The following is a 26,282-nucleotide window of genomic DNA, read 5'->3' as shown; positions in this document are numbered from 1 at the left end:
AAAGCAAACAGATAGAAAGGATTAGAATGGCATACAATAATTAAGCAATTATCAGAGAGCTTTCTCCAAGAAAATATTTGGGTAATCTAATAGATAAAACTTTAACTTAGGGCAACTAAACAAAAAGAAAAAAGTTGTAATCCAGCAGAGATGCATTCAAGCAGAAATCGAGTTTTAATATAATTGCACTTTAAAGCAATCTGTAGGATATGAACAAGTCTCAAAGATACATCAGAATACTTGTCTTTTTGGCATTGTTGTATGCTAATTTCTTTTACATAGACGATGATTGATTTTCCTCAACAACAAAAAGGAAATAGAAAATAAAAAATAAAAATAGAAAACAATGAACTATTAACCTAACAACTAACATCATCGATCAAATAGGTCACTCACTTATCTTCATTAAGGGGCATCAAGCATATCACAAAGCTACTTGTGATTAGTTAACCTTTTGAAAAACAGGAAAAGGGGCATCAAGCATATGCAAGCAACTAGACATGGCAACTCAGCAATGCAATAAAAGAATATCACAAAGTTTAGGTCAATGAGTTTCGTTCATCCGTGTTTTACAATTTCTTCTTTAAATTCACGTTGATCTCCTGGATAACATAATTTGACTTTCAACTGTGGCCACTTTTTCCAACACATGGCAAAATTTGACATGCTTGGCAAATTAACTTGACTCTTCAAATACATCTTAGATGACACTTGATCCTTAAAAACACAGTTAGAAGTTCAACTACACTAGGTCGAAAGAATTTTAGGAAAGACTTCCATCATGAGGTATGATAGTATCCAGAATAGATCGAATCAGCTCAAAGTCAGCTGCAGACGCTTGGCATGCAAACTCCGGCATCATTGTTCTGTTGCTCCTTCCATATCCGACCAGTGACCCTCAGTTTCAGTTCTTTCCTATCACCACCAGAAAAGAAGAGAGCCATGTTTCTCTGAATGATAAGACCGTCATGACTGTCCCGGACTTTGCGGTGACTATCACGAATACTTCGAGGTGTACCTTCCCATATTAGCTTCCTTCCATTGGCCCCAACCTCAACGCTATAGCTGAAATTTCGCGCTTCATTCTCATCTCCCATGAAACGCAGAAATGCCATATACACAGGAGCCATTCCCAGCTGGAAGGCTTCAAAGTGCAAGCAGAAGTAATGACCAAAACAATTAAATACCTGAACAAGGACAAAAAAAAATTATGAAAGTTTAGCAAAGAGACCCATAAATGTGACAAATAACTATGAAACAACTTAGGTAAAACCCAATAATTTCCCCCATAATTAATCTATTCATCTTAAAAGACTGAAATGACAACTCTTATATCGTTTAGGACAACCGGAAATAACATTCTTCAATTGTCATGTTGGCAACTGTAATATTTTGTTCCAAAAGAGTGAATTAACTTGTAGCATAACATTGGAGTGTATAAGCACCACATTTCATATTTACTCAGTTAGTCAGTTGGATTAATTTAAACAGACTTTTAGAATCACAAAAAACACTAAAAAAACATGCAGTCTATTTAGTAGCACAGGAGTGAGTAAGCTTACAGTCAGCATCCATGTAGCATTTTCAACCTCTCTAGGGTTAGATTTGACATATCGATGATTAAATGTGCAACCACTGTGCATGTCTACCTTGTGGTCATCTCTTAAATGTGTAACTAGAAAAGGGATATCCCCCACAACTGCGCATTCAGATCCAGCATACGGGCAATTGTAAGGCCTATAGCTGCACTGGGCTTCATGCTTCAGTTTGCTGTAGTATGGAAAGATCTCTGGGCAACCAAGTGAATTATATTTGCAAGGAAGCTCAAGTGACTCAGCTACTTTTTCCAATGCTAAACACCTAATGTCTCCAAGCTCCTGTCGACAAGTAGGGCATCGGTTGTGCACCCTTGCTTTGCATGTGGAACAAATTGTATGCCCATTTTGACACTGAAAAAGTAAACTGATCTTGAGACTGGAGAAACAATTTTAGTGTGAACACAAAGAACCAAGTGCATGCTCATGGAAAAAATAAGAATACTGAATTAGCAAGTAAACTTTACTCAAAACATATTAAGGTTACAATAAGAGCTAATGTATTTGGATCTCCAAACCCGTCAATTGGTCAGAAATAAAAATAACTACCAACAAAAATTACCATTAAAAAAACAATTACCATAATGCTATGTAGGTTCCCCTAAGTAGTAGAAGTTGATTGTTCATAAACTATATGCATATAAATTGGGTGTATATTCTCATATCTAAGATTGTTGAAGCTAATGGACTGTTCAACTAGAGATATGTGACTTACTTTCACTCTGACTTGTAATCTTTTCCTGTGTCACAAGATGTAATATCCAAAGATGAGAATTTGTTAGATTTCGGAGCATGAATGATGCACCACAGATTGCATGCATTATGAGATGTTTGCTCCAACTGAATTCTCTACTCGCTATGCTCCAAAAAGAAAAGTTTTACCCTATAATCCTATACTTGTCAATAACTAGTAAAATATTATCTTATTGCTCAAATGGTTATTAGTCTTATATGATATGGTGATTCTAGGTCTATTAATTGCCTACAGTAATATACTTATTTAATTACTGTAAAAATATTATTAATTATAAAAAAGTATTCTGAAAAATAGTTGTCAATATGAGTGACTAAATCTTTTAATGTTGTTAGTTTTAATATAATTATTTAATTAATTTTAATATATTTTTAGTGACTAAATGTTTTAATCTCTTTAATTATTAAAATAATTAACAAATTAATGATATGATTTATTCTTTTAAGACCATGTTGATTACCATCTTATATTTTTGATGTTATTATGTATGAATAGAAATTTAATTATTTTATAAAGAATGTTAGTGCTCACTATACCTCATTTCTGAAATGCTACATCAATTTTTTTAATAATTTAAAAAATTCCTTTGAGAAAGCAACTTTCCTATTGTAAGCCATGATTGTCAATGGAAAATTGGTTTAGGAAAGTGATGCAAGGGAAAGAAACAACAGGAAAACACTACAACCCCATCTTTGGCAGTGTTTCATTTGAGAGGAAAAGAGAGGAGAGCAAAGAAAGTAAAGAAAAGAAAAGGGAAAAGTAACTTCATTGCTAGAGGAAAGGAAGAAGGGAGGACAGAGATATCTTTCCTTTGATTTGGCTCTACTCAAATAGGGAGGAGAATCATAAATGTTGCAACCTTCCAACTCTTTACTTCCATCTTTTGTATTTTTGAAGCAGCCTCTCCAAGCCCTTGCACATGGAGCAGGATATGGAGGAGATCCTGCACATGATAGATAAGGTCTAAGGCATGGGGATAGAGCTCTCACACACCCAAGGCATAGCTCCAGAGCATAGAGACGAAGGAAATCTAGCAGTCCCAAGAGAGTCGGTGACTGTGTCTGGTGGTTCACTGGAGAGAAATGTTTCAAGGAAGATAGAGACATTTTTATCTTTTTTACTTGCTTGCCTGATTTCCCCTTCAAGGAAACAACTTAATTTTTTTTTCTCTTTTCTTCATTTTCTACTCTTACCTTTCTTCCCTCATCTCCAAGTTGTGATTTCTCCAAGGAAACTCAACCTTAGGGAACTCTGAAACTCACTCTTAGGCATCAGCTTGCCAGCACCCAGGAAAATGGTTAGGTTATTGATGCCTACTGATAGCACTAAAGAACTGCTTTTGTTTCAAAAGAATTTTAAAATAAGTTTTTTTTAAAAAATTTTTTTTGTAGATGAAGATCTGTGTATTTGCATTCTGAGTAATGTTTTGTTGAGCAAACAAATAAAAATGTAGTCAATTCTATTGAACTGAAATTATTGATGCTCCTTTTTTTGCTTTTTGGCAAAGAGCAACATGGTAGATACCTTTTTGTAGATGAAGATCCTTTTTTTGAAATTATTAAGCCTCAATGAATTGGAAAAGCAACATAATGTTACACAAAGTTATCTCTTATTATTATAACAAGAACGGTCATAATTGCAACATGGTAGATACCTCCATTGGGCCCAGAAACTATGAATTAAGATATCTTTACAAATAATTTTTTTTTAAAAAAAAATCAAGTAATAGATACTGTGCAATCTATGAAAAAAAATAAAGAAAGAAATATGCATGCCATTACTGAAAATTGAATATTGGGATTCCAGCTAAACTATCCACGCAACAAGAAATAATGGATTAATTTACAAAAAACAAAGTATCATTATGCCTTATTTGATCTTTAAGTAAATTTAGAATTGTAAAGGAATAGAGGAATCATGATATTAGGCTATGTCACGTGGATTGTTTGTTTTGATATTGTTTGAACTTCTCCAAGTCTAAAGGCCAAGGCCAGACTAGCTATCAATAAAAAGTCTAAATCATAATTTCTTATCATTTGAAATCCAAGCAACCAATCAAAATCATGATGTGTGATTTGTACATAAACGAAAGACCATAAAGAATTAGAAGTCAGTTACGAATAAAGAAGCATAGTTCTGGAGCAAAGAGAACCGAAACTGGGCAATGAAATCTTACAACCACGCAGCAACTACTTATTACCATCGGCTCATAATTGACCAACCAATTCCAACATATAATTAGTTTTTCTAGCAGCCACCCCCGAAAAAAAAAAAAAAAGAGCATAGAAGGCCGCTATCTTTACCCTAGTTATGCCAACAAAATAGAGCACAAAAACATAAACAAAAAACCAAATATAAACGAAGAAAAAACCTAAAAAGCGGGTCATCGCCGATAAACTATACCTAATAAAGGGCAAGAATCGACCTGGTGGATTGGGGGATACATGGAGTTTGTACAGACAGGGCACTCGAGGAGCTCGTGGACGCTGGTGGCAGCGGGAATCCCAGCGGGGGTAGCGGCGCCGGCGTGGATCTTTGACGAAGCGGGGTGGGGAGGGGAGGTCTCATCCTCGTCCATTCCGTCGATCGACGAGACGCATTCCACGCTATCCGACTCCATTGCACTCGACGGCGAGGGGATTCGGGCCCCTCCCTCCCTCCTCCCTCCCTCTCCCCTCTTCTTCTCGGCAAGGGCAACCGAAGAAGCCGAAGCCAGAGAAACAGGAGCGATCGAGCCAGAGAGGAACGGAGGCGAGAGAAAGACAGGGCGACCGCCCCTTTTCCAACTCTCTGGTGGTCAGCGTTACCTTGTGGTGTTTGGATCACCGTTTTATTCTCGGAACAAAACCTATAACGTGACCAGGGCACCTCTTTTATACCAGACGCGTGATTGGAAACCAGGATGGGGCCCGACACATTTCGACCTAGTATCGTGGACTAGCGTCAATTCCTAACCGCAGTTGGAAAAAAATTTATCTCACTCCCAAACTTTGCTGTAATTTGCTTTTTGCCTCTCGAATTTTCTAAAAAAATGTCGAGCACTCGTCAAGTCTTCGTTATATTTTTATCCTAAAAACGCCAATAATTAATAACAAACAGGATTTGACTGGATCGGAAATGACGTTCCATACCATACGACTTATTCACACGTGTGCGGCGGAAGCGTGTCGCATGCTGGCATCCTTCCACCTGCGCGCATACTAATGCACCCGGTCACAGAAGCGATGAGATAGCTCGACATGAAGTCTTCCAGCGGTGGCGTGGCGGCGGCCGGAGAGACAGAACCCTTAGCGCCAAGATCGAGAAGAAAGGATGAACAGACAGTAGCTTCGAGCTCTTCGCTACAATCTTTCCTCAATCACATTCCCATATCTGCCATCCCCAGCGTACATGCTTCAGTGCCAGGTGCTTGCCTAATTCATTATATTGCCATAATGCCATGTTAGAGAACTTAGACGAAAGGGAAAAAATGGCTCGACGAACATACAAATATTATGTTGTTCTTACAGTTTTGGAAGTCAGATTCGATGACTGCGTGGAGCATGCGATCAGGTTGATGTACGAAAATAATGTGTTTGGAGCTCCTATTGTGGATACCGGGGACGCACTCTCCACCAGAAATCCCATGGACAAGGACATTGGTTTGATTGAGTTCTCTAGCCTGCTGCTATGGTCTCTTAAGGTGATCTGATTGTAAACCTGCAGTGTAGAATTTGTTTACTAAATTAAATAGGTATATATACTTTACCAGGAAATCGACAAAGTAGAAATTGAATCAAAGGGAAGCAACCATGGATTTCTTGATGTGCTAAAACAGAATTCTCATATTGGACAAACTAAGGTTCTTTTTCTTTCTATCCAATCCAAGAATAATTATTGACGACTAGCATTGTTTCTTGCTAAAGCTCGGAGTCTTGGTCTCCCCTTGCAGATTGCAGAACTGGCCAAGTCATTTTTATGGGAACCCTTCTTCCCCGCCTATGAGGTCGACACACTCTTTCATGCACTATTGTTGTTCTCAAAACATCACAGATTAAATGTCATACCAGTCGTCGATCAGTCTAAGTGCACTGTATCAGGGTTTATATCTCAGGTAAGTAAAATGGATTTACTCCTTTTTTTTTTAATCAAATTCCAGAAGATTCATTTGCTTCAGAGATATAGAGACGCCATTGTTGTAAAACCAAGATGTCTACGTAATTTCGGTTGGGATTTTTTTAAGTGGTGCAATCTGAGCGGGCAAAATGATAGTATATCATCATTTTAGTGAAGTCGATTGAGGTTAGAGTTAGACTCTACCTCTTTAAGACAAATTTACCTCGCATGCGGTGTTCACAGAATACAGCAATTGTCTCCCAAGATACGACTTTATCTTGCATAGCAGCATTGCAAATTACATAACCTCTAAATCAAAGAAGTATCTCGAACTCTCCAATACAAATATGGAATACAATGCTTGCTTTACTTGAAAGGAATTGAGTGATTTAAATGAGGATATGAGGGAACCTTATTTATACTAAATGAAGAGGTATAAGAACTACCTCTTATTTCAATTAGATCTCATCCATCCATTTTAAATTGGATGATGTAGATCGCATCATTTCCTAAGAGACACACTACATCTTCATTAGATATCATCCTTTAGAAATCAATGAATGAGATTTAGTTATCCAAAGGGCACTTAAACCTTTCAAGTTGAATGAATAAGATTTGTCAATCTTGATCCAACGATAAAGATTTAATTTTTCATTTACATTAAATTTCCAGCAATCCCCCACATAAATAAAAATTAATGCTTGCATGTTATCACCTAAGGAGAGTTCAATCAAAAAATTATTGCATCAAGAGAGATAGCTTGGGGCTTTGAACCTTCTGTAGTAGAGTACCATCGAATTTACTAGGCTGTTTAGTGAACATAATGTCTTGAACTACTCAACTATTCGTGTAAACCAAAACAATGGTACCTACACAATAACTTCTCTCATTTCTTTATAGCTCTCACTGTTTTGTCCGTTTTGACCATGAACAACATCTTGGATTGATAAGTATTTCATTGAAGCGGCCCGTCTTCATACTTATATAGGTGATCTCCTATAAAGAGTATCCTACCATACTCTACTTTTTCAAGTATAGGAGTCATTAAAAGTTTATAACTTAACCTCACTACATATCGTAAGTAACATTTTTCCATCCTATGAATGAGAGGGGAACTAGTCCAAGTGCTTACACGAATTTTATAATTTCGTTGTCCCATTGAACCAAGATATTGGGATCTCTAATCAACAAGGTTAGATTACCACTATGAATGTTCTTGTTTGTAGATTTTTAATCTCATTCTTCTTGATGTGTAGTATATTTGATCTATATTCAAATCTTTTGTAAATGAATCCACCAAGTTATCTTTTAATTTGACATAATCGACCGAGATAACTCTATTAGAGATTAACTGCCTAATGGTATTGTGTAGTCGATGAATATGTTGTAACTTACCATTATACAAGCTATTTTGTACCCTTGCAATTACCGATTGATTATCACAATATATCATCATGGCAGGCACTGATTTTTCCCAACATGGGATATCTTCTAAAAGGTTACGAAGCCATTTTGCTTCTTTTGCGGCTTTATCTAAGGCTATAAACTCAGATTCCATAGTTGATCGAGTTATGCAAGTTTGTTTTGTGGATTTCCATGACACTGCTCCACCACAAATGGTAAACATATTCACTAGTGGATTTAGAGTCTTTTGTATCAAATATCTAATTTGCATCATAATAGCCTTCTAGTATCAATTGATATCTTGTATAATGTAATCCATACTCTAAAGTATATCTTAAATATTTAAGAACTCTTATTAATGTCTTCCAATGGTCATCATTTGGATTACTTATAAATCTACTTAATTTGTTGATCGTATAGGCAATATTCGAACGTGTGCAATTAATGATATATATCAAATAGTCAATTATTCTCGAATATTCCAATTGGGATACAGGTTCACCGTGGTTCTTAGCTAAGTGCAAGCTTAAGTCCATCAGTGTTTTTACAGGGAAAAAATCATCTACATTAAATTTCCTTAGTACTATCTTAATATAATAAGACTGTGAACTTTCGAAAAGAGTTAAGCGTAGCAGAAAATATAAGCGAAAAGAAACAAGGCTAACACAAGTTCTTTTTACTTGGTTCGGAGCCTGTGTCGACTCCTACTCCAAGGCTTGTACTCGTTGAGTACTTTCGTTGGGCAATCACTAATAATTCGGAAGAATGTTTACAAAAATTGACGTATAGGAATTAATTAGTAGAATAGAATAATACCGACAAGAAAAGAAACTAAAGGAATGGCGTGATGTCGAAGATTCGCAGTGTCGTAAGAGCACAAGTGAGCAGATCGTTTGTTCTGAGTTGTGTATGGAAGCTCCACCCTTGACCCTTCTTTTATAGGATGCTCGGGGTGCCCGGATCCCTTCCGGGCGCCCTGGTGTGACGTAACAAGCTCAACCAGAGAGCTCCACGTGTCGACGACGCGCTAGGGATAAAACTTGCCTCCGGGCGTCCGGACCACCTTTCTCCAGAAACTCCTTCTCCTAAAAGACAAAGTTAGTCCGAGGCAAATATATAATATATATCCTGCAAGATAAAGTATTAGCACAGTTTATAATTTTAACATAAAGAGTATGACTTAGATTCCGTCTTTCCGAGACCGAAATCTAGTCACGATCTCGACTTAAATTTCCGAAATGGATCTAAGTTGGATCGACGCCTAAGTTCCCTTCCCGGGAACGCGTCCTCACAGTCACTCCTCTCCAGTGACTTACCTTTACTTACTTGTCAGACGTTCGGTCAGTCCTTCGACCAGTTTGAACTTCGCACCAGCTATCTGGTCATCCCGTCAACCTAGCTGGACTTCGTGCCAAATGTCCGGTCAGCCCTTCGACCCATTTGGACTTCGTGCCAGCTATCCAGTCGGCCCGTCGAGCTAGCTGGGCTTCGTGCCAGACATCCGATCAACCCGTCGACCTGTCTGGACTTCGCCTGCACACTCGATCAGAGTGTTAGACAACGACAAACTTAACTTAACCTAATTTGGCATTCATCAAAACTTGAGTTAGACCGTTAGTGCTAACCGCACCAACAATCTCCCCCTTCTTAATGGAATGACAATCTGGTTAAGTTAGTGAAAAAATATGCAAGTAAAAACAAACATTTATAGGATTTTTTAAGTTAGATTTTAAATTTGATATTTTTGTTGCACTAACTTAATCACCTATCCCTCCCCCTTTGACATTCATCAAACATGAACATAGAAAGAAATGCAAATAAAAAAATACATCCAATGTAAACATTGCACGAAATAAGGTCAAGTTGACTTGGGGGAGTTTAAATTTTAAAACATAGTTAATTTAATTTTTATTTCTTAACTTTGTAAACTAACTGAGTTTTGAAAGATAGCTAATTTAGCAACATAACTTAGTATTGATTAATTTTCAAAAGATAATTTTTGCAATATAAAAGCTAATTTTTCAAGTATAAGTTTAAAGTTTAACCAAGTTTTAAAATTTCAAACTTTCAAAACATAAGTGTATAAGTTTCAAATTTCAAGATCAAGTTTTAAATTTTCAAAATAAATTTCAACTTTGAAACACTTTTCAAACATAAGTTTTCAAAATCAAAATTTCAAAACTAAGTTTGAAAAATCTATTTTTTCAAAACTAATTAAAATTTATTTTTTATATCTAAGTTTGCAAAAGATTCTATTTTCAAAACCTTAGTTTATAAAATCCAATTTAAAATCTATTTTCAAAAAAATAGATTTTATCAAATTAGATTTCCAAAGATCATATTTTAAAAAAAATTAAGAAAAGACATTACTTTTAAAGCGGAGAAAATAATTTTGGTACTAAGTATGAAAATAAGTTGATTTAATCCTCCCCCTAAACCTGACATTTAAAACAACTGTCTAACCAATTAGGTACTTACTAACTATCAGAAGATAGCAGCTTTCACTTGGTTAGTCAAGTTAAGTGCATTGTAATCAGTTAGTGTTTGACTAAACTGAATAACTTAACTTGATCAATATCTATTTTGTATTTAACACCCAGACTTATGTCGATGTATTGAAATAAACATCTTAAGTCTAGGTAATTTGCCTATGCATCTCATCCCTTTCTATGTTTGACAATCACAAGCAAGGGAGTCCTAGGGAGTTGATGAGATGCTCAAATACTAACCCTAGGGGTACATGATTTCTAGGAAAATTTTCTACTCTAAGGCTAAAACTGTTTTAAAATTCTAAAAATAGGAAATTTTGAAAACATAAAAGTACTTTACTTTAGAATTTGAAAATAACCACTTTTTTAAGACAATTTTAAAATTCCTAATCTATTAGGAACATTCCTAGTTTTCTACGTAGATTGCTAAATTCACTCTCAGGGAGTGGTTTGGTGAAAATGTCAGCTAAATTTGACTTGGACTCAATGTATTTGAGTTCAATGTCACCTTTAGTAACATGATCCCTAATAAAGTGGTGCATAATTTCAATGTGTTTGGTTCTTGAATGATGCACAGGATTTTTTTTTAAATTTATTGAGCTAATGTTGTCAATTAAAACTTTTATATTTGTAAGGTTTAAGTTAAAATCTTTTAGGGTGTGCATCATCCATAGTAGTTGTGCAACACACTCTCCTATAGTTATATATTCTGACTCAGTTGTAGATAAGGCAACACAGTGTTGCTTTCTACTAAACCAGCTGACAAATGATGGACCTAGTAGTTGACATCCACCACTTGTGCTTTTGCGGTCTAACTTGCACCCGGCATAATCTGAGTCAGAGTATCCTATTAATTCAAAGTTGTTGGTCCTGGGATACCAAATTCCTACATTTGTTGTTCCTTTAAGGTATCTAAAGATTCTTTTAACTTGAGTCAAATGAGATTCTTTAGCACAGGTTTGGTATCTAGCACGCATACTAACTGCAAATAAAATATCTGGTCGACTTGTAGTTAAGTATAGTAGGCTGCCTATGACACTTCTATAATATTTTAAATCAACTGATTTTCCATTGGGTCATCATCTAAGATTGTGTTCACTGCCATGGGTATTTTTATCTCTTTAGTATTTTTCATTCAAAATTTCTTAAGTAACTCCTTAGTATATTTTTGCTGATAAATGTAATTTCCTTCATTCGTTTGTTTGATTTGTAATCCTAAAAAATAGGTTAATTTACCTACTAGACTCATTTCAAACTCGTGTTCCATTAGGCTTGTAAATTCATCTAAAAATTATGAATTTGTTGAACTAAAGATTATATCATCTACGTAGATTTGGGCTATAAAAATATCTTCTTTTATTAACTTAACGAATAAGGTTGGGTCAATTTGATCTTGATTGAACCCTTTAGAGATTAGGTACGAAGTTAGTCTTTCATACCACGCCCTAGGTGCTTGCTTAAGTCCATATAAAGCTTTTTTAAATTTATAGACATAGTCAGGATGTTCTAGATTTTCAAACCCAGGTGGTTGTCCTACGTAGACTTCTTCTTTTATTAGTCCATTTAGGAAAGCAGATTTAACGTCCATATGATATAATCTGAACTATTTGTGGACTGCATAACTAAGTAACATTCTAATGGACTCTAATATGGCTACCGGGGCATAAGTTTCATCATAGTCAAGTCCTTCTACTTGACTAAACCCTTTAGCAACTAGCCTGGCTTAATTTCTAGTAATTTCCCCAGTTTCACTTAATTTGTTTCTAAATACCCATTTTGTTTTTGGGTGGTGATACTAAGTCACAAACTTCATTACACTCAAATTGAGCTAGTTCTTCTTGCATAGCTATGACTCAATCTGGGTCAAGTAGGGATTCAGCTATGATTTTGGGTTCAATTTTTTAGATTAAAGATATTTGACTTAGATTTCTAAAAAATGACATAGTTTGAACCCTGAGGTCTGGGTCACCAATTATTTGATCAGTTGGATGATTAGGGTTGACTCTTATAGTTCTAGGAGGTTGACTCTCTTGAGGTTGTTCTTCTTGTTGGAGCAATCTAGGTGCCCTAAGTTTTGATGTTTGTGCAAAGGTTTAAGTTAGGTTTATTGTTGTATTTGATATGCATTGTGAGTGTGCAGGATACAGGTACAACAAGGAAAGTCCAAGGGTGAGTCTTGGCGGTGTAAGACCAAGCATGTAGTCTTGGCAACGTAAGTCCAAGTGTGATCTTGGCAAAGGAGGAAAGTCCAAGGATGAGTCTTGGCGGTGTAAATCCAAGCATGTAGTCTTGGCAACGTAAGTCCAAGTGTGACTTGGCAATGGATGAAGTCCCGGAGGCGCGATCTCTTGGCAAAGGAAGACCCGATAACAATGACAAGGCCGATGGAAGCTCCAGAAGGCAAGACGTGAAGGATGGGGAGACATCCGAGGGACGCAAGGCTGATGGAGGAGGCTAGAAGGCTAGGTCTAGGTTGGTCGGGCAGGGACGAGTGCTGAGAGATTGTACTCGGAGTAAAATACTAGAATTAGGGTTTACTGTAGCAGCACTGTAGCGTTACTGTAGCAGTACTGTAGCAATCGACTGCATGTTTTAGCAGTCGACTGGTCCAGTCGACTGGGGCAGTCGACTGGTCCAGTCGACTGGGGCAGTCGACTGGCAGCGAACAGAAGGAGTGAGATGGCCGGCCAAGGTGACGAAATTAGACTTGGTTAAAGCCTAATTAGTAGTCACCAAAGTGCTCAAGGATCTCTTGTGTCCAAGTGATCTTGGTTGGAGTTGTGGTGAGGTTTCTCCACCCACAAGGAGGTTGAGCTAGCCGAAATTTGCCGGGGACTAATCCATCGACGGATTGAGGGATCGTCCACCTTACGGACACGTCGTGGAGTAGGAGCAAGTTATCTCCGAACCACGTAAACACCTTGTGTTAGGGTTTGTGTTTGGTTTGTTGTCTTCTTCTTTCTTGTTTTAGGTTAACTTTCGTATTTGTTAGTTTGTTTTTGTATTTCACTGTGCACTAACATTATAGGAAGTAAAGTTTTGGGTGAGACGCTATTCACCCCCCTCTAGCGGACGTCAAGGTCCTAACACTTCTTCTTCATGACTTAGGGGTTGGTTGGTTCCTTCAGAATTATTGTTTTCTTGAACAAATTCAATTGGTTGTAGTTGAGTTTGTTCTAGGTTTTGTTTGGATTCTTCAAATTTCACATTGGTAGTCTCTTCAATTCTTAAGGTAACCTTATTATAAATTCTGTAGCCCCTACTATTTAGGGAGTAGCCTACAAAAATTTCATTTTCTACTTTAGAAGTGAATTTTCCTAAATGTTCTCTTGTGTTTAGGATGAAGACTGGGCACCCAAATACTCTAAAATATCTTATATTGGGTTGTTTATTATAGTAAATTTCAAAAAGGGTTTTATTGTGTGTTTTATTTAGTGTTGTTCTATTTTGCACATAGCAGGTTGTACTAACGGCTTCTGCCCAAAAATACTTAGGTAGATTATACTCATTTAGCATAGTTTTGGAAGCTTCAAGTAGGGTTCTATTTTTTCTTTCTACAATTCCATTTTGCTGGGGGGTTTTCGGACACGAAAATTCGTGATGATATCCGTTTTCAAGACAAAATTTACTAAAATTGTGATTTTTAAATTCTCCCTCATTGTCGCTTCTAATTCTTTTAATTTTAATATCTTTTTCATTCTCAATTTGTTTACAAAAATTTGTAAATATTTCAAATGTTTCATCTTTATTTTTTAAGAATTTGACCCAAGTGAACCTAAAATAGTCATCTATTATTACTAGACAATATAAGCTTCCATTTATTGATTTGACTCCATGGGAGTCAAATAGGTCTAAGTGTAAAAGTTCTAATATTGAGTTGGTTTGTGATTGATTAGTTGGTTTGTGGGTAGATTTTGTTTGTTTACCTTGTTGACAAGTATTACATATGGTTGAATTTAAGTTAGGTAATTTTGGTAGTGCTCTAACTAATTCATTTAGTCTGCTTATATTTATGAAATTTATGTGTGACATTCTTCTATGTCATAACCAGGTTTCTTCTTTTTGTGTTAAGTAACACTTAATTGAAGAAGTGGTTAAGTTGATTGCATAGATGTTGTCTTTTCTAAACCCTTTTAGGCTTATGTTAGGGTTGTCTAGGTGTTTAATTAAGCATTCTGTAAATAAAAACCTAACCTTATATCTAGTATCACACAATTGACTGATACTTAATTAGGAGATTATACTTGAAATTTTCAACAAGTAAAACATTCGTAATGATGAAATCTATTTTTAATTCAATGTTACCTATATCGATTACCTTGAGTTTGCCAATGTTTCCAAAGATAACTGTTCCTAGACTCTTGTAGGTAAGTTGGGTGAACTTGGTGTAATCTTTAGTCATATGCTTGGAGCAACCACTGTCCAAAATCCACCTGGTTTCCTACAATAGGTAGGAGTTAAAGTTAGTCTAATTTTATTCTTTTAAAATCATTTTTAAGGTTGATCATTTTATATAAGAGTGTGAGTTAATTTTCACACACACATAAATTAAAATAAATTTTAAGTTAAAAAAATTTAAGTTAATAAATAAATTTTTAAATTAAAAAAAATTATAAAAATTTAAGTTAATTTTTAAAATAAATTTTTAAGTTAAAAAATTAAGTTTAATTTTTAATTTAAATTTTTAAGTTAAAAGAAATTTAAGTTAATTTTAAAATAATTTTTTTTAAAAAAAAATAAGTTAAAATTTTAAAATAAATTTTTAAGTTAAAAAATTTAAGTTTAATTTTCATTTAAATTAATTTATTTTAATTTAAATTAATTTATTTTAATTTAAATTAATTTATTTTAATTTAAATTAAAATATTTTAATTTAAATTAATTTATTTTAATTTAAATTTAATTTTACTTGAGTTCTTAGTCATCTCACCCGACTTATGTTTTCAATCAGGGAATCTTATAATTTTGTGAGATGAATTAGGTTTAATTTTAGGGTTTGGTTTAACTTGTGTTAGATTCAGGTTTAACTTTGGGTTCAACAGATAGGCGTTCTCTAGATAAACTTCTGGGCTATGGTGAGTCACTTGGACATCATTAGAGTAACCATGCCTTCGGGGTTTTCCAAATAGTCCTATCCACTGGACTTAGTACAAAACCTTGGTCTAACTAGTTAGGATCCATAAATGGTAGCTTCGGTCAGTTCCACTTAGCCAAATGCACCAAGTCGAAGTCATATCTTCCTAAACATGCATAGACTAAGCTTCCCTAACGTACTATCATCCAAAACTTCACCAGTACCATTTTTCAAGTTAAACTTGAACCCTTTTCTAATTAATCCTAAGTACCCTGTCGGGTAGATTAGTTTGAGTTACCCTTCCGGGTATGTTAGTTTTGGAGGTGCCAACTATTCTGGAGCCTCCTCCTGAATTATTAACATTTAATTTAATTTTTCGTTTTGGGTTTATGTCTATTTCTTTTATAGTTATAATTTACTTGATGATAGGTCGAGTTTTGGTGAGTTTTAAAATATTTAGATTTTGAATTTTTTTGTTTAGGTTTGTATTTTGGTTTTTGATTTGGTTTATTCGAATTTATATAATATATTTTTTCTTTAGGTATATAGTATTGGTTAAGTCCTACTTGCGTGATCAAACACGCTTTCGGAACCCAGACTTTACTTGTTGGTTTGTGTTGGGTTATTAATGATTTAAAAGTTTTATTTGAGTTTGACTTATATCGAAGTTCGGTTTTGTTATAACATGCCTTTTGATTATTTAAAATTAGATCTAAGTTTTTTGATCTTGTTGTAAATTTTTCTAACATTTCTTTTAAATTATTAATTTCTGATTTTAGTGATAGATTCTCCTCCTCAAGTGTTAGATCTTGTGTCGGATTATTATTTACAATTTGTTCCTTGAGGTTTTGATTTTCCTCAAGGAGTAATGTATTTTCTTTTTCAGTTTTTATTAATTTATTATTTAAACACGAAATAATTTTAAAAAACTTTTTGTTCAAATTAAAGTATACCTCTTCGGAACCTTCAGAAACGAGTACGAACTCGTGGCTCGATTCGGGTTCGGACCCGTCTTCCGATTCGTCCTCCGACTCTACTTCGTGGCCCATCAGCGCGAGGTAACTTTGGTTCTTCTGATCTTCGTCCTTTGATTCTTTCGAAGACAAGTCGTCCCACATTGCTTTAAGGGCCTTCTTTTTAGTTGGCTTCGTTTTGTCGTTCTTCGATCTCGGACACTCATTCTTGTAGTGTCCCTTTTTGTTGCATCCGAAGCACGTCACGTTCCTCGATTCGGTTGGAGTGTTGATCTTCTGAAGATCCTTCTTGCTAAAGCTCCTTTTCTTCCTGGTGAACATCTTCCTTACCAGGTTCACCAGGTGCTCTTCATCTTCGGAGTTCTGGTCAGAATCTTCTTCAGGTTCAGGTTTGTTCTTCTTTTCCTTGGAGGAACCTGCAAACAAAGCTATACCTTTCTCGGATCTAGCATTAGTTTGTTCGTGTAACTCTAATTCACAAAATAATTCATAGTTTAGATAAATTCTTAGAAATTTTGTAGGCATCTATGATAGATGCCCACAAATTGTTGTGTGGAAACGCGTTTAATGCATACCTGATTAGATCTCTATTTTTCATCTGGTGGCCTATCGCGTGGAGCCCGTTGAGGATATCCTTGATCCTCGCGTGCAGCTGACTCACTGTTTCTCCTTCCTGCATTTTTATATTAATTATTTTATTTAATAACAAATCCCTTTTTGTTACCTTAGCGTCGCTAGTTCCTTCGTGCAGCTCTATCAATTTATCCCATAGCTCTTTCGCGTTCTGATACGGTCTGACCCGGTTCAGCTCTTCCCTTGTCAATCCGCATTGTAACGTGTTGATCGCCTTGTTCTCCGTTGACGCTTTCTTCTTTATGTCTGACGTCCATTGTTCTGGATCAAGCAGATTTTCGAAGTTGTCAACTGGCGGTTTATAGGTTTTTGTGATGCTAAGCCACTAGTCGAAGTCCGTCTTGAGATACACCTCCATTCGCTTCTTCCAGTACGGGAAATCATCCCCATTGAATAGGGGAGGTCGCACTGTGCTGAAGCCCTCAAGTTGCGACATTTTAATTTGCACACAGGAAAACAAACAAGAGAGGTTTCAAGACTTGGTCTTGGATTAGTAGTGCAGGAAGAAAAAAATAACTAAATTGGTGTTGCACCAAATTTAATTACAACGAAAAGAAATTTCCAAAAAGGTAATAATTTATACGAAAAACTGAAAGACGAAAGGAAAATAATTTTTAAAACAGATCACCCCCTTGTCTGATTGGTGGTTGCACCAAGTCAGAGCGGTACCTGCTCTGATACCACTTATTGGACCGTGATCGTTCGATAGAGGGGGGGGTGAATATTGATTTAAAAACTTTCGAAAAGAGTTAAGCGCAACGGAAAATATAAGCGAAAAGAAACAAGGCTAACACAAGTTCTTTTTACTTGGTTCGGAGCCTGTGTCGACTCCTACTCCAAGGCCCGTACTCGTTGAGTACTTTCGTTGGGCAATCACTAATAATTCGGCAGAATGTTTACAAAAATTGACGTACAGGAATTAATTAGTAAAACAGAATAATACCGACAAGAAAAGAAACTAAAGGAATGGCGCGATGTCGGAGATTCACAGCGTCGCAGGAGCACAAGTGAGCAGATCGTTTGTTCTGAGTTGTGTATGGAAGCTCCACCCTTGACCCTTCTTTTATAGGATGCTCGGGGCGCCCGGATCACTTCCGGGCGCCCTGGTGTGACGTAACAGGCTCAACCAGAGAGCTCCACGTGTCGACAACGCGCTAGGGATAAAACTTGCCTCTGGGCATCCGGACCACCTTTCTCCAGAAACTCCTTCTCCTAAAAGACAAAGTTAGTCCGAGGCAAATATATAATATATATCCTCCAAAATAAAGTATTAGCACAGTTTATAATTTTAGCATAAAGAGTATGACTTAGATTCCGTCTTTCCGAGACTGAAATCTAGTCACGATCTCAACTTAAATTTCCGAAATGGATCTAAGTTGGATCGACGCCTAAGTTCCCTTCCTGGGAACGCGTCCTCACAGTCACTCCCCTCCAGTGACTTACCTTTACTTACTTGCTAGACGTTCGATCAGCCCTTCGACCAGTTTGAACTTTGCACCGGCTATCCGGTCATCCCGTCAACCTAGCTGGACTTCGTGCCAAATGTCCGGTCAGCCCTTCGACCCATTTGGACTTCGTGCCAGCTATCCAGTCGGCCCGTCGACCTAGCTGGGCTTCGTGCCAGGCATCCGATCAACCCGTCGACCTATCTGGACTTCGCCTGCACACTCGATCAGAGTGTTAGACAACGACAAACCTAACTTAACCTAATTTGTCATTCATCAAAACCTGAGTTAGACCATTAGTGCTAACCGCACCAACAATAACGCCCGCTATACTCATATCTTTCATATCAAAGGTTTTTGTTAGCATCTTCTTAGTAGTCATGATTATATCATGATTACTACCCATGATGAGCATATCGTCTATATATAAATAGATATATATAGACAAACGAGTTAGGTGTGTCTTTGATATATATGCATTTATCGCACTCGTTTATTTTAAATCCATTTGACATCATAGTTCTGTCAAATTTCTCATGTCACTATTTCAGTGCTTGTTCTAACCACTTCATGAGTCTACATACTTTATTTTCTTATCTTGGAGCTACAAACCCTTCAGGTTGCTCTATATATATTTCTTCTTCTAATTCACTATTCAGAAAGACTATTTTCACATCCATTTGATGTATCTCAAGGTTACGTATTGCAGCAATAGCAATGAATACTCGAATAGATGTGATCCTTGTTACTGGTGAATATGTATCAAAGAATTCAATGTTTTCCTTTTGTTTGAATTCCTTTGCCACTAGTCTTGTCTTGTATTTTTCAATAGTTCCATCAGCCTTATATTTCTTCTTTAGGATCCATTTACATCCTAAAGGTTTGATTCCAACTGGAATATCTACTAATTCCCAAGTATGTTTTTGCATGATGGAATTTATTTCATTATTGATGGTTTCTTTCTAAAAGGGAGCCTCAGGACTTAATATGGCTTTGCTTATTGTCCTTGGTTTATTTTTCAATATATAAGTCATGAAATCAGAACCAAATGAAGTTACTATGTTGGCCCTCTTGCTGTTGCGTCTTAGTTTCTCATTATTTCTAAGATTACTTGCAGTTTCATAAGTTTTTTATTTGAACTTTCCTCTTTCCTATCTTTGCAAGGAAAGATATCTTCAAAAAATATAGCATTCCTTGATTCAATTATTGTTCCAATATGTACATCAAGGACTATTGATTTGTGCACTTGTGCACTACTATTATTGGCATATCCAATAAAAATAATTGTCTTTGGTCCTATTTTAGTTTGCTTTGGCTTAGATACTTCTACCTTGGCTAAATACCCCCACACTTTCAGATATTTATAAAAAGGCTTATGATCCTTCCATAACTCATAAGGAGTTTTATCTTTCCTTTTGTGAGGGATTTTATTGAGAATACAGTTTGCCAATTAAATAGCTTCCCTCTTCTCATAAATTCTGGGGTAAGCCCGAAGTTATCAACATAGCATTCATCATTTTTTTTAAGAGTCCAGTTCTTACGCTCGGCAATCCCATTTGATTAAGGAGAGTAAGGAGCTGTCGTTTGATGAATAATACCATATTCTGCACAAAATTCATCAAATGGACCATCATATTCTCCTCCTTGATTACTTCGAATTCTTTTAATTCGTTGATCAATTTGATTATCAACTTCATTCTTATAATTTTTTAATGCTTCTAAGGCTTCATCTTTGTCTTTCAATAGATGCACATAACAGTATCTAATGCAAACATCAATAAAAGTAACAAAGTACGTTTTGCCTCCTCTAGTTTGCATAAATTTTAAGTCATATATGTCACTGTGAATTAATTCTAGAGGGGTCATGTTTCTTTTCATTGAATGGAAAGACAACTTTGTTATTTTAGCTTCAACGCATATTTCACATTTATGTGTTGGATCAATATAAAATGTTAGCAATAAATTTAAATTCATAAGTCATCGCAAAGTGTTATAATTTACATGTCCAAGTCTAACATGTCATAAATTAGAACACTCGATTAAATAAGAAGAATTTATAATTTTATTGCTATTGAATTCACGGTGTATAGACATTACATTCATTTTGAATAGACCTTTCTCCATGAACCCTCTGCCTATAAATTTAACATTTTTTATCAATACATATTTATTTGACTGAAACACTAGCCTGAATCCAGCTTTGACAAGAACCAACCCTAACACTAAATTCTTCCGAATGTCGGGAACATGAAGCACATCAATTAGTGTCACTTCTTTTCCTGATGTCATCTTTAGTACCACCTTGCCAGGACCAATAATATTGGAAGTTACAAAATTGCTCATAATTAGTTTTCTCCCATTAATAAGGGTATAAGTTGAAAACTGGGCCTTATCAGAGCAAATGTGTCATGTGGCACCAGTATCGACTCACTACTGCCTTGGATTGTTCACCAAGTTGGCTTCGAATACAATGACAGTCAGGTCTAATTCTGACATATCTATTGGCACTGACTTATCTTCAGTTATATACACTTAAGTGACTTTCTTTGGACGTCGGCAGTGTTTAACCTTGTGATTTGGTTTGTTACAGTTGTGGCATATTCCTTGGAACTTCTTAGCCCTCCCTTGATTCTATCCTTTGCTGGGATACTTTCTTTTCCTACCTGGTTCCAGCAAATTTGCCTTTGCAAATATAAGTATTTTTATTGATTTTGATTGCTTGTGATTATCTTCTTCAATCCACAGTCTTACAATCAGATCCTCAAGTCTCATTTCTTTTCGCTTGTGCTTTAGATAATTTTTGAATTCCCACAACGAAGGTGAAAGTTTCTCAATTATCACGGTAACTTGAAAGAACTTATTCATTGGCATGCTCTCGGCATGCAAATCATGGAGGATCAACTGCAACTCTTGGACTCGAGTTGTCACATTTTTATAATAAATCATTTTGAAGTCTAAGAATTTGCCGACGATGAATTTCTTCAATCTGACATCTTCTATTTTGTACTTCCTTTCGAGAGATTTCCATAACTCCTTTGCAGTTTTCATTGGAATGTACATGTTGTATAACATGTTATCCAAGCCATTGAAGATATAGTTTCGACATAAGAAGTCACTATGCCCCCATGCATCATATGTCGCCCTCTTTCCTTTATCAATCTCGTCTTAAGATATAGAGGTGACATCTTCACGTAAGAACCTCACAAGGTTCAATATGGTTAGGTAAAACAACATCTTTTGCTACCACATCTTGAAATCCGTACCTGTAAACTTCTCTGGCTGCTCGTCATGCGCCAGTGGAACAAGAGCTGTCGATGATGAATCCATTAAGATTGCTTAGAAAAGTTCGTCTTAAAGTTGTTGGGATCTTCTAGTGGTGCAATCTGAGCGTGGGTAGAATGACGACATACCACCGTTTTAGCGAAATCGAGACTAGAGTTAGACTCTATCTCTTTAAATGAATTTGTTCCATACAAGGTGCTTACAGAACATGACAATCGTCTCTCAAGATACGACTTTATCTTACGATGACAGCAATATAAATTGCAAGACCTTCAAATCGAAGAAGCTTCTCGAGCTCTCCAATGCAAGTATGGAATGCAATCCTTGTTTTGTTTGGAAGGAATTGAATGATTGAAATGAGAATGTGAGACTTTATTTATACTAAATGAAAAGGTATAAAAACCTCTTGATTCAATTAGATATCATCCATTCATTTTAAATTGGATGAAGTATATCCTATTCTTTCCAAAGAGACACACTATCTCTTTATTAGATGTCACTCTTTAGAAATCATTAATGAAATTTAGCCATTCAAAGGATATTTAAACCTGAATGAACAAGATTTATCAATTTTGATTTAATAATCAAGATTTAATTTTTCATTTACAATAAATTTCCAACGATTTCAGCATGCAGTAATAGAGTTGCTTCTTCAGTCAAACGGACTCGAGTGGTTCGATAAGGTTGCTGAGAAATCTCTACTAGAATATGGGTTAGTGAAGGATGCGATGCTGTGTAAGTCTTATCAGTAACGTGTCACAATGTCTAGAATTAACTTGTCTAAGTTCTTATAGGTTGATAGACTCTGCTGGAGTGGTTTCTATTTACTCGGATCAAACTTTAGTGGATGTCTTGCACATACTGTGGGATAAGCAGATCAATGGCGTACCCATTGTAGATCGAAGGTCTGGACTGCTAATAGGCTCTGTGAAACGTTCTGACATTTATCTCCTGGTCAAGGATGATTCTCTATTCAGCAAGAGGAAGTAAGTTTTCCTTCTATTTACAAATTCTAGCAGTGTATAATCTCTACTTCGGCATGTCAAAAGTCCATGAGCGCGTGACAATCATAAACAACTAAAATGGATGAAATTTCCAGGACACTAACAATCGAAGAATTCTCAAAGATTCGAAAAGCTGCACAGGATAGCAATCTGTCTACAAAAACAGAGCTTGCTTCAGTTGGTCTGCTTAGATTGGAGAATTCTAATCTTCCGAAAACTAGCAATCCAGTGGTTCTTCGGAAGCATGACAGTCTCAAGAAGACAATGGAATTGATGCTAGTTTCTCTGAGTGAAATTTGTTTCTTGGTTAGCGATTCTGGGGAGCTTGAGGGTATGGTGACTCTGAAAGACATTCTCCTTCCATTTTCCCCTCCATCCATGGATTCCAGAATTGATGGAGGTGGCTTCTTCAAATCAGTGCTATACCAGACAGGCAGTTATGTGGATGACGGAGGGATGGTCAGGCGAACTTGAACAGGTAGAAAGATTGGTTTGATTCAGTTCTTGCTACTCAAACACACCATAGAAATGCTGTCTAGGTGTTGAGTCAATCGATTATCTTCCAGCATCCGGCTTTTACCATCACATCAGATAGCACTGATCTTATAGCAGCAAGTATGTCTCCGATATATATTGGTATTTGCAGTTTGCATCTTAATCAATGTATCCTTTAATATACAGGACTCTAATTTGTTTTCCATAAATATCGTGGAAAGATTTTGACTTCTGCAAGTTTATTGGATCATAATATAAATACAATTATATACAATGTCTTCGTGCAAGTCTATTTTGGACCCAATTCCGCCAAGCCGGTCAATTTAATCAAATCCGACCCAAACTAAGCCGAACAACAATTGGACCGGAAGGTTATCCCCCCCCCCCCCCCAAAAAAACGAGACGGCTCGTCTAATTTCACCACTCGCAGCTGTCTATTTGCAGTCGCTGCCTTATCCCTTTTCTCCTTCCGCTCCCTCTTCAATCCTCATCCCTCTCCCGATCGCCAGAGGAGCAAAGATGGCGGCCACGCTCACCTCCGCTCTCTCCCTCGTTGCCTACTACTCCGCCCCTTCCACCGCCTCCTCCTCGCCCGAATCCCCTTCCAAGGCCCTAAAGTTCGCTGCCCAGTCATTCCCCCGTCGCGGCTGCCGCCGCGCCACCTTCGTCCGCTCGCCTGCTGCGGTCTCTCCAAAGATCGAAGAGATCGGCACCATCATCTCCAACCTCACACTGGAGGAAGCCCGCAGCCTCGTCGACCACCTCCAGGACCGTCTCGGCGTCTCTGCCGCCGCCTTCGCGCCCGCCGCTGTTGCCGTTGCTCCCGGAGCCGCCACTGACGCGGCCGCCGGAGGAGAGGCGGCGGTAGAGGAAAAGACCGAGTTCGACGTGGTCATCGAGGAGGTCCCAAGCAACGCCAGGATCGCCACCATCAAGGTGGTCCGGGCGCTGACGAACCTTCCCCTCAAGGAGGCCAAGGACTTGATCGAGGGGCTTCCGAAGAAGTTCAAGGAGGGCGCATCAAAGGAGGAGGCGGAAGAGGCCAAGAAGCAGCTCGAGGAGGTTGGGGCAAAGGTCTCGATCGTATGAGTTCGGAGGAATCAAAGCGAAAGAAGTTTCATGGTTAGATTTTCAAATTTACGCTTTTCCGATCCTCCTTTTTCCTTGTTCAAATTTTTATTTAAATTAGCTTCGGCTATCGATCCGTGAACTCTGTCTCAGTGAATTATTGGCCACAAATTCTTATGTTTATCCCTTCGGAATTCGTGTGTTAAAATGGATTCCTCGGGCTACAATTTCCAGAGCTAAAAAGATGGTCAAACCTGGTGTATCAACCTAGTTGCTCAATTTTCCAATTACTTTGATGATCAGTCTCCATTTTCTGATTTATCTTGGGAGTTCTGCAAAATTCTGATTTATATTTCTCCAATATTCTTACTTTCTTTGTGATTCTCTTATTGTTTTACGTCCTCCTATTTATTGTTTATATTTGTGGGAAATATTGTTCTGTTGTACCATTTGTTATTGTTCTTCCAATGAATGTGCATAGATATGTCGAAATGTCAAATTTTAATCACAAATATAAATATTTCTTAGAATTTGAGATATAATATTGATGTGTTCATGTGGTTCCATTATTTATACTATACTATAATTAAACTATAATCACATAAATATTAATATTTTAATGGATAAAATGTTCTAATTTTTTATTTCCTTATAATATATTTTTAAAACTCTACCCGGGCTGACATGGGGGATTGTGGAATTCGTCCGTTTTGGGCAGCCTGGTCAATAGGCCCATTAAGGGCCCAAGATGATTTTACATTCGACGTAGTTAGATTGAACTCGGGACATTAGAATGATGCTTAAAGCCTCAATGAGCTCACATTATCACATACACTCATAATACCAATACATTTTTCATAAATTGAGGAGACTTTCAAGGTTTCTCTACCAAAGAAACATGGGTACTAAGCCTCAACAGAAAATATCCAAGCCCTCACTGCAATCTACATACGATGGAGTCCTTGTTGAAGTAACAATTAGTTAAATTAAAAAATTATCTGAGTTGTAGGTGTAGGCTCAAAAAGATACTAGGGATGAATAATATTTGTCATTTTTTAAAAATTACGAGAATATGCTGTTAAAGAAAGAAAGAAAAAAAAAAAACAAGGAGCACAGGTAATTTTATTTAGTTCAGAACCTTCGACATCTTTTATTCTAAGGTTTGGTCTCGATGAGTATTTTCGTTGAACAATCATTATCAGTTCGTAAGGATTTACAGAATTTGAGTATAAGAACTATAAAGTAAATGTTACTAATAACAAAAAAAGAAGAACAACAATTGAGCGTTGGTTGTCGGACTAGTCTTTCGGTGTCGTCAGAGCCTTCTAGGAGTAACACACAAGAACAAAAGTTGTAGTGAATATAATGTACTATGAAAGACTCTAGTTGAAGGCCCTTTTGTAGGCTATTTCCAAGTGCCCGGATCACTCCCAGGCACCTGACATGGTGACTCTTCAACGAAACTCTATCTTTGAAAGTTTATCCTTCTCCGAACGCTTGGACCGGTCCAGACGCTTAAGTTTCACTGCTAGGTCAGACCGACACCTATTGTTCTCTTAACTGGGAACGCGCCCTCACTGGATCTCTCCTTCAGTTGCTTACCTACACTTACCAATCGCAAACTTCCTTGATGTTAAGTCCCTTGACCCATCAAGATTTTCTATCAGATGCCCCATCTGAATTTCAGGCAATCGTCCGGTCCTCCTTGACCCGACTGAACTTCCTACCAACTGTCTAATCTTCTCTGACTCAGCTGGACTTTCTGTCAATCGTCTGATCCTTCTAATCCGACTAGATTTCAGCCTGGTGTCTGATCTCTAGACACATCAAGTTCATATCCTGTATATTTGGTAAAAGGATTAGATCATAAAATAATCTAACTTAAATTTTGTTATATATCAAAATCTAAGTTTGATCATTAGTACAATCTGCACTACCAGTATGGACTTTCGAACTATTTTAACTAAAAT

At 36.8% G+C, this 26,282-nt stretch overlaps 3 protein-coding genes across 3 annotated transcripts; 2 read left to right on the top strand and 1 right to left on the bottom strand.

Annotated features, from left to right (window-relative positions):
- Positions 1-485: 485 nt before the first annotated feature.
- Positions 486-5,176, bottom strand: LOC122037767 (E3 ubiquitin-protein ligase SINAT5-like). The gene is made up of 3 exons (XM_042597212.1): positions 4,775-5,176; positions 1,563-1,949; positions 486-1,187 (listed from the first exon to the last, which is right to left on the bottom strand). Exons 1-3 carry the CDS (start codon positions 4,967-4,969, stop codon positions 825-827), a joined length of 945 nt encoding a protein of 314 aa, XP_042453146.1. The 5' UTR covers positions 4,970-5,176; the 3' UTR covers positions 486-824.
- A 412-nt stretch (positions 5,177-5,588) lies between these two features.
- LOC122004669 (SNF1-related protein kinase regulatory subunit gamma-1-like) lies at positions 5,589-23,227 on the top strand. The gene is made up of 7 exons (XM_042559522.1): positions 5,589-5,754; positions 5,859-6,031; positions 6,101-6,190; positions 6,281-6,442; positions 22,375-22,457; positions 22,540-22,731; positions 22,845-23,227. The coding sequence occupies exons 1-7, from the start codon at positions 5,589-5,591 to the stop codon at positions 23,221-23,223; spliced, it is 1,245 nt and encodes a 414-aa protein (XP_042415456.1). The 3' UTR covers positions 23,224-23,227.
- Positions 23,228-23,636: 409 nt separating this feature from the next.
- On the top strand, positions 23,637-24,614 carry LOC122037757 (50S ribosomal protein L12, chloroplastic-like). The gene has a single exon (XM_042597205.1). The coding sequence runs from the start codon at positions 23,764-23,766 to the stop codon at positions 24,331-24,333; it is 570 nt and encodes a 189-aa protein (XP_042453139.1). The 5' UTR covers positions 23,637-23,763; the 3' UTR covers positions 24,334-24,614.
- Positions 24,615-26,282: the final 1,668 nt, after the last annotated feature.

The sequence above is a fragment of the Zingiber officinale genome, chromosome 1A (assembly GCF_018446385.1).
Source record: "Zingiber officinale cultivar Zhangliang chromosome 1A, Zo_v1.1, whole genome shotgun sequence".
Taxonomy (NCBI): Eukaryota; Viridiplantae; Streptophyta; class Magnoliopsida; order Zingiberales; family Zingiberaceae; genus Zingiber; species Zingiber officinale.
This window is presented reverse-complemented; position numbering and strand designations above follow the sequence as displayed.